Here is an 8,894-nt window from a genome sequence, read left to right on the forward strand (position 1 = left end):
GCAACCGATGCATACATGTAAAAATAATCGACTCCTTCCTTTTGTTTAAACCATTTGGCTACTAGTCTTGCCTTGAACATTTGTAATGTACCATCGGTGTGATATTTCCTTTGAAATACCCACTTGCACCCAATTTATTTTGAAACTTGTGGAAGGTCTACCAATTCCCATGTGTGGTTTGAAATAATTGAATCCATATCATCATTTATTGCCTCATTCCAAAAAGTGGAGTTTCTCGAAGACATTGCTTCTTGGAATGTTTCAGGATCATCCTTAACTTGAAGAGCCATAGTAAATTTCCATGCGACTTCTTCAAGGTTTCCCTTTACTAGGTAGAGTGTCTCCACTTGAGAACATGTCTCATTTGATCCCAATTCTTTAAGCCTTTGGCTTCTCCATTGCAATATAGGTTGCTCATCAACCTTTGGATCTTTCTCTTTAAGAGATTCTCTAACACTTGTGGGTTCTTGAGAATTGCTATCACAATATAACATATTCTCAAAGAACTCCACTTCTCTTGATTTAATTATCACATTAGACTCCAAGTCTAATAGCCTATAGGCCTTGCTATTTCAAGCATAGCCAACAAATGCACACTCTACAACCCTTGGACCCAACTTGGTCCTTTTAGGCTTCGTGCTCTTGCAATAAGCAAGGCACCCCCACACTTTAAGATATCCTAAGTTAGGCTTCTTTCCTCTCCATAACTCATATGGAGACACATTGTTCTTTTCATAGGAATTCGATTCAATATATGACACGCAACAAGCAAGGCTTCACCCCACAAATTATAACACATTTTAGTGTAAAAGCATAGAGTCAATAATCTCAAGATAAGTCCTCTTCTTTCTTTAAGCTATTCCATTTTGTTGTTGAGTGTATGGTGCAGTGCATTCATGTATAATGCCATGTTGCACACAAAACACATTGAAATCATTTGAAAAGTATTCACCACCTCTATCACTTCTAAGAGTCTTTATTTTCCTTTCCAATTGATTTTCTACTTCCGATTTATATATTTTAAATGCATTAAATGCCTTATCCTTACTCTTAAGTAAATACAGATAAGTATACCTAGAGCAATCATCTATTAAAGTCATGAAGTATCTATTTCCTCCTCTAGTCAACATGTCATTCAATTCACATAAATCACTATGTATTAGATCTAGAAAGTTTGAACATCTATCAATACTTGAAAAATGTTCCTTTACCATTTTAGATTTAACACATAATTCATATTTATCATGCTCATTCACATCACAATTAATCAATCCACATTTAACAACTCTTTTAATTGTGCTATAACCTATATGAGCAAGTCTATTATGCCACAAATTAATAGAATTAGAATAAATCAAATTGCAAGATTTAGATGCCATATCATTATTGTCACTATCAAGAGCACAAAGTTTGATCATTCCATCACATGTATAACCCTTTCCCACAAAGTGCCCAATTTAGACAAAGTGAGTTTACTGAATTCAAACTCCATTTTGATACCGGATTTACTTAATAGACTTTCACTCTTAATGTTTCTAGTCATATCGGGAACATAGAAAACATTAATTAGGGTCACTTCCATTAGTGAAAAACACATCAATGAAACCCCTTTCAAGTACGTTGGATCTCTTTTCATTTCCCATTTGGACTTCAAGTCCCACCTTTGCACTTTCAAAGGTTTTGAAAAGAGTTTTATCATAGGTTGCATGAATGGTGGCACAAATATCATACCACCATCCGTGTACCTTTCATTGGGTTGCATTAACTTCACTCAAGGTTGCAATGATCTCAACATCAATTGCATTGACATGCTCACCTTCTCTTAAGGTTTCGTTAGTCTCATCACTATATGCATGAACCATGTCAATTCTCTTTTGGGTTATCATACATCCCTCATCGAATGCATTAAATTCAATTAAAATCACAAAGATCTCATCATCAATTGTATTAACCCCAATCTTATTATGGTTAATTTTACAATTACCATAAATCACATGATGATCAATAACTTTACAATCAAAACAAGTACAACAATAACCCTTGAATTGTTTATTAACATTCACCATTGTACTTTTGATAAAAACAATAATCTTAAACACACAAAAATATGGCAGCAAACACATTTCATTCAAATTCTTGATATCTACACATTTAGAAATAAGGAACTTGATGGTACCAATCTCCTTAAACATGTAATCGCATTAAGTTGTCTCAACCTTTGTTGATGAAGACTTTGAATCCATATCCACATTCATGTAGAGCATTTCCAAATAGAACTTTCTTTGATCTTTCTTGGTTATTTGTCCAACACAAACCAAATCCTGAAACAATGATTTGAAGGTTATAGAAGGTGAACCAATTTCCCTCATTGTTGATAATACAAAACACAAAATTGAAAGTAATTCGAAATAGAGATTTTGATTGTTGGGAATATATGACTTTACTCTTTGCATATCAAAAAAGAATAATGATAATAATGCAATATTCAAAACTCTAGATGTTGATCAAGATTCAAAGTATGAATACAATTCTTGATAATCAAAGAAACATGTTAATGATATGAATGTTAATCTTGAATATAAAGAACTAAATGATTAAATGATGATAAGATGAAATTAGATACATTTAATCATCGATACTAACAATGAAAAACATAATAGAATTACAAAATACAAGATTAGGGTTAGAGAGATACAACTTTTGTATTGAGCAACTTGAATCTTCACACTTGGGGAACTTCTAAGGCTTATACACAATAATAATATTGTTGTCCAAAATCTCTATTCCAAGCATTCCCAATTGCTTGAAGCTTCAGCTAAGTAGAATGAGATTTGGGATTGAACAAGCCTTACAACTCATGCAAGTTAAGCAAAGCTTTATGAGTTTCTTGGGGAAAACTTTGGTCTTAGAAAGCTAGAGAGAGAATGAGGTTAGAGAGAGAGAGAGTTGGAAAGTGTGAAAAAGTATTTTCAACTCTAATAACCCATATATATAGTGTAGACATCATCATTAGTCTAACCAATAGGATTAGAGCATTTAAAACACATCTTTTGGAGCATTTTATGTAAACTGTACTACCCTAAAAAACCGCCCAGGCGATACGTTGCCTACAAGCAGGCGATGCATCGCCTGCTAGGGCTTTTGATGCCCTTCACATTTTGGCGATGCTACGCCACTTAGGGGGCGATGCATCGCCACCCTCTCTAATTTTGGACCCCTCCAATGGTCCTAAAATTGCTCTAAATGCTACAATTTTTTTTGGGAATGTTTGGATACCTCATTGTATCACTTTTAGATGCCTTGTACACAATCTCATGTTTTCACTTCTCTTTAAGTGAAAACCAAGTATTTTGCACCTCAACGTGTAAACATCTTAACCATTATATTTAACCAATCTCAACATGCAACTTATAGAGAACGACAATTTAATGAATGAAAAACTCAAGAAAGACACAAACAAATATAATTTTTACGTGGTGTTGTCCAGAAAATAGACCTACGTCCACGAGTCAACCTTATTGCTTATGCTCAAATGCCAAGAATCAGATGAACCTAACTCAACTGAGTTTTCTTAAGCACAAAGTTCTCTTTGTACTTTGATATCTTCTCAATACATAAAATCTCTCATAAGGATATTAAAAAAGTGAAGCATCTTATTTCTAGACTCACTCGTGTTACATTTGAATTTGAATAAGATATCAAACTCCTAAAACACACATATAAAATCTTTTAAATGAATTAATAGAAGTAGTAATACATCTTGACCTTTTTTACTTGTTCATATGACCATCAAGGAAATTATTTGACCAAACACCAAATGTTTTATTGCTCTGAACGTTCTTTCAAATGTCACGAGCATAACGACGACTTTTTCATGTTTGAGCAACCAAGTATATTTATTGCATGCTACATTTTATTTTTATGTCACCATCTTTATTTGACATGCATTACCATATAAACTTCATAATTTATGCCATTTCATCATGTGAAAATCAGGGATAACAAATTATAATATATTTTCCAAAATCGTAAAAATATTATAGTTCATCAAAACACATCTTTTTCTAAAATGGTCAGATTCTTCACTCAATGTTCAAACCCTTATTTTAAAAGAAATTCAAAGGCCACACCTTTTAATAAATTCTCATGAAACTTTCAAGATCATAACTTCAATATATCATTAACATCTCATAAAAAATTCAAAGCTAAAGGATCAGTTTTGGATATTAAAAATCTCTTTTGAAAAGTATAGGTCGTTTATAGGTTTTCAATAGACAGTTTACGCAACACTTTTTTTTTTTATCAAGAAAGAAAGACTTTATTAATCACAACCAGAATACAAACTAACAACCTCCCTCAAGGAGTTGGCACCAGCAACATTACAAGGAACATATTTTCCTTACAAAGATCCTTTCATTTCCTTTCATTTTCTTTTGTGTAAAGCAACTAATTCTATACACAATATCTTTTTTAATCATATCTACTATAATTTTGACTCTATGAGAGTAACTATTAAAAAAACAAGTATTCTAATTATGCCAAATGTAATAAATTGTTGCTGAAAACACAGCCGCCACAATTGCTGCCTTAACACCTCTTCTCATATCTTCAATCCATCGGGGCCAGCCACTGAACCTTAAAGGTCAATTGCATCCAATCCAAGCTTGGATTTGATGCACCACCTGCTGAGAGAAAAAACAATCAAAAAATAAATGGTCATGATTCTCTTCAGCTTGTCCACAAACCGGGCAGAGGAAGCAATCTTGATGCATAAGCACCCTCTGCAAGTGATCCCGGGTTAACAGCTTATCATTCATCGCTTGCCAAGTAATAAATCGATGCTTTGGCACACTCATCCGATTCCACACAAAGTGATGGTACTTGACTAGATCTTGGTGAATAAATCTCTTATAAAGCAAACCAATTTTGAATCTCCCTTGACTGCCAGCTTCATCGATTTCCTTCTGAGTAAAAATTTCTCGAATGTGACAAATTTTGCGCCAATACCAACTTGAATCTGCCTTAAGTTGGTAATGCCAGAAACATTGACCCTTTAAGTATACCGTGTTTATCCATTTCACCGACAAAGTCTCTTGTTGGTGACTAATAGCCCAAACATATTTGGCAAGCATTGCCTTGTTCCACTTAGCTCCTTCACCGAATCCCAAACCCCCAAAAATCTTTGGCAAGCAAACAGTAGACCAGGAGGTGAGATGAAAATTACTTCTAGTACCATTGTTACCCCACAGACACCACAAGCATAACTTGTCAACCTCTTTGACTATGCTTTGAGGGAGCAAGAAGATATTCATCCAGTAGTTTCGCAAACCCAAAAGGATAGACGTAATGAGTTGAGTCCGCCCTGCATAAGATAGATGTCTACTAGCCCAAGTATGAAGCCTTAGTTTAATTTTTTTAAGGATCTCTCCACAATCTGCTACTTTCCATTTTGTTGGCCTCATAGGAATCCCCAGATATTTAAGATGAAATGTTCCTTCTTCAAGCTGCAAAATTTGAAGCAACTGGACCTTGACTGCAGCCGAAACACCTCCAAAAAACAACTGAGATTTGCTGAGGTTGGCCTTCAACCCTGTACTACTGCAGAAGTTCTCAAAAACCTGTTTAACATACTGAACTGAGCCGTTGTTAGCTTTACAGAAAATCACTAAGTCATCAGCAAAGCAAAGGTTGATAATCTTGAGGCTTTTACACATAGGGTGAACCGGAAATCTTGTTGCATAGCCCCTAGTTTAAGCAACCGAGTGAGGTATTCCATAACCAATACAAATAGCAATGGTGAGATAGGGTCTCCTTGGCGAAGTCCCTTAACTCCCTGAAAACCCCCCTGCAGTCTTCCATTCATCATGAGTACATAAGAAGTGCCAAGGAGACACACCATCACCCAATGAATGAACCTAGTAGGAAATCTAAGACAGATTAACAACCTCTCCAAAAAGTACCAGTCAACTGTGTCATAGGCTTTACTTAAGTCTATCTTCAAAGCACACCTCGGGGAAGTATTTCTTCTATTGTAATGCTTGATCAAATCTTGAAAAATTAGAATATTGTGAGCTAGAGATCTCCCTTTAACAAAGGCACCTTGATTTTGACTAATCAGATTAGGTAAAACTTCTGAGAGCCTACTACATATCATTTTTTAAATGCACTTATATAAAGTGTTGCAGAACGCTATGGGTCTATAGTCAACCGCCCTACTAGGCATATCAGTTTTAGGAACCAGAGCAAGAACTGTTTCATTAAGCTCTGCAGGGATCTTCCTAGAATGAAAGAACTCAAGGATAGCCTCTGATATTTCATCACCTATGATCTGCCACATTGCCTTGTAAAACTCATAACCATAGCCATCAGGCCCTAGACTTTTAGTGCCCGGGATGCTAAATAAAGCCTTCTTGACATCAGATTTTCTAAATTCCCTAATCAAACTCAGCTGCATCTCAATATCCAGACAAGGACCCAACTCTATGCATTGAGAATTAAAAGTACCATTAGCTGAACTGGTGCTTCCCATATAACCTCTGAAATGGTCTAGGAAATGGTGAACCACTTTGTTGTAATCATCAATTATGACCCCCTGCTCATTCAGAAATGAAACAATACGATTCTCCTCCCTTCTTTTTTTAATGCAAGCATGAAAGTACGAATTATTATCATCACCCTTTTGCAGCCAAGTAACTTTGCTGCGCTGAATCAAAAAACTTCTGTACCTAGCAGAGTGATATTGATATCTAACTGCTGCTATTTTTTCAGCCTCCTGAGCAGCATTATCTGTTGGTGAAGCTTCAACTCTATTTAGTGCCAGTTGATAGTCACCTTTTGCTTGATGATATCCCTGCTCAGCATCTCCAATTTCCTCCCTGTTAAATGCTTTCAAAATATGCTTTAGTCGAAGCAATTTTTTAGTCACACCCAGTAAGCCCCTCACTGCCATAGGTTTATTCCAGCTATCTGTAACAACCTCTTTAAACCCTCTGTGAGTAATCCAGAGATTAAAAAACTGAAATGGCTTTATGCCCAGATTACCATGTTTGAGAGTTTTGATGAGACAATAACAGTGGTCCGAGTGGACATCCAATTGGAATTCAACAATAGTGTTAGGCAATGCATCTATCCAATCTCCATTAATAAACACATGATCAATTTTCGAGTAAACCCTATCCCCTCCATCCTGCTTATTGGACCATGTGAAATTAGAACCAATACTCTTGAGAGTAGCCATCTGAGTATGAGCAAGCCAAGCATTAAAGTCAAGGATCTCAGTAACACTAATTGTCCTCCCACCCGCTCTGTCATCAAAATTAAACACAACATTGAAATCTCCAACAATCAGCCAAGGCTTTTTCGGTAAATGAGTAAAGGAAAGACCCTTCCACATCTCCAATCTCTAATCCATGGTGTTAAGACCATATACAAAAGTGACCAAAATATCCGTCCGCATACCTGTAAGTTTAACAAAACAGTGAACAAATTGTTGTTGTTCCAGTAGGACCTGAACTTTGATAAATGACTTCTGCCAAATAACTAAAATTCTTCCTTCTATGACATTACTACTGTAATAATCCCAGCCAAGGAACAATTTAGCCATCATATCATCAACTTTTTCCTTCTTCATTTTATTCTCTAATAAAGCACCAATTCCCACTTTATTCATCTTTAAGAGACTCAGAATAGCACATTGCTTTTCCCTCTTATTCATACCCCTTACATTCCAACTAAGTATATTGGAGCAGTCCATCAATCTCTGAGTCATTTAAATTCCCATTTTTCTCTCCTTTCCCCTGGTCCTGAAGAACCTTGAAAGCATTTTGTTTTTTGTCTAAATCAATCATCACTAACTTCCCTCTCCCTTTTGAGTTCCCAACTCTCTTAGGAATTTCCCAATTCTCTTTGTTGCCCTTATCAGGTGTTAAGGGGTTATCCTGTGAATTTCCCTTTTCCTTAGCTACCCGTCGAACAGCTACCCCTACCTCATCATGTTTCTCTTCCACTTCCTTAGTAGCCACAGGATCTCCAGTTGAAACTCCTGAAATTGCATCAGTAACCGTAATCTCAGGTACAACATTGGTTCCAGCATTTTCCTGTTCGGTCACACTCTTCTTTATCCAACTCTTTGGGCCATTTTCCTTGCATTCAACCATGTTATGTCCAAATCCTTTGCAATTGTTGCATTTGACGGGGAGCCATTCATACTCAACAAACCATTCTTGAACTTGGCCTCTCTCATTCACAAAATAAATGACAAACTGGGGGTCATCTGTTATCTCCATTTCAACCAGAACTCTAGCAAATCTAATCATAGATCTTTCCTTAGTAAACTTTTCCACCATAATTGGTTTCCCTATAGTGAAAACCAAGGAACTAAGGCATTTTTGGCCCCAATATTGAAGACCTAGAGTAGGCAATCTGATCCAAAGAGGTACAGAATGGACTAACCTTACTGTGTCTAAATCTTAAGTCCAGGGTCGCACTCTAACTGGTTTCTTGTCAAACTGCACAATTCCAGTTTCCAGAACGAAATCTCGAGTAGCCTCATCATTGAATTTGACAATGGTGAGTCCCATATTCATCCTCACAACACGTTCAATGCCAATGTGTCCCCAGATACGTTTCACAAAGCCTTCAAAAATAGCAAATGGGGGATTGGCTCCCATCACCATACATATCACTGCAGAACTCCAATTTTGAGCCTGTTCTGCGACCTCTGCCATATCAATTTGAGCAACTCTCTTCCCATTTTTCAGTATCGGCTCCTCATAATGAAGCTTGGCCGCCTCACTAATTTGATGCTTTTCCTTAAGTTTCGCCCAATGAGATTGAGCTGAAGCTTGAAAGTCGTCCTTCTCAGAATCCTCAGCCCAATTTGTTTTCAGCACTTC

The 8,894-nt window shown here is 36.4% G+C and overlaps 2 protein-coding genes across 2 annotated transcripts; both read right to left on the reverse strand.

The window, feature by feature from the left end:
* Positions 1-4,643: 4,643 nt before the first annotated feature.
* On the reverse strand, positions 4,644-5,714 carry LOC133832662 (uncharacterized). Its single transcript, XM_062262972.1, has one exon. It carries the CDS (start codon positions 5,712-5,714, stop codon positions 4,644-4,646), a length of 1,071 nt encoding a protein of 356 aa, XP_062118956.1.
* Positions 5,715-6,157: 443 nt separating this feature from the next.
* LOC133832663 (uncharacterized) lies at positions 6,158-7,393 on the reverse strand. The gene has a single exon (XM_062262974.1). The coding sequence runs from the start codon at positions 7,391-7,393 to the stop codon at positions 6,158-6,160; it is 1,236 nt and encodes a 411-aa protein (XP_062118958.1).
* Between the last annotated feature and the right edge of the window lie 1,501 nt (positions 7,394-8,894).

The sequence above is a fragment of the Humulus lupulus genome, chromosome 4, assembly GCF_963169125.1.
Source record: "Humulus lupulus chromosome 4, drHumLupu1.1, whole genome shotgun sequence".
NCBI lineage: Eukaryota > Viridiplantae > Streptophyta > Magnoliopsida > Rosales > Cannabaceae > Humulus > Humulus lupulus.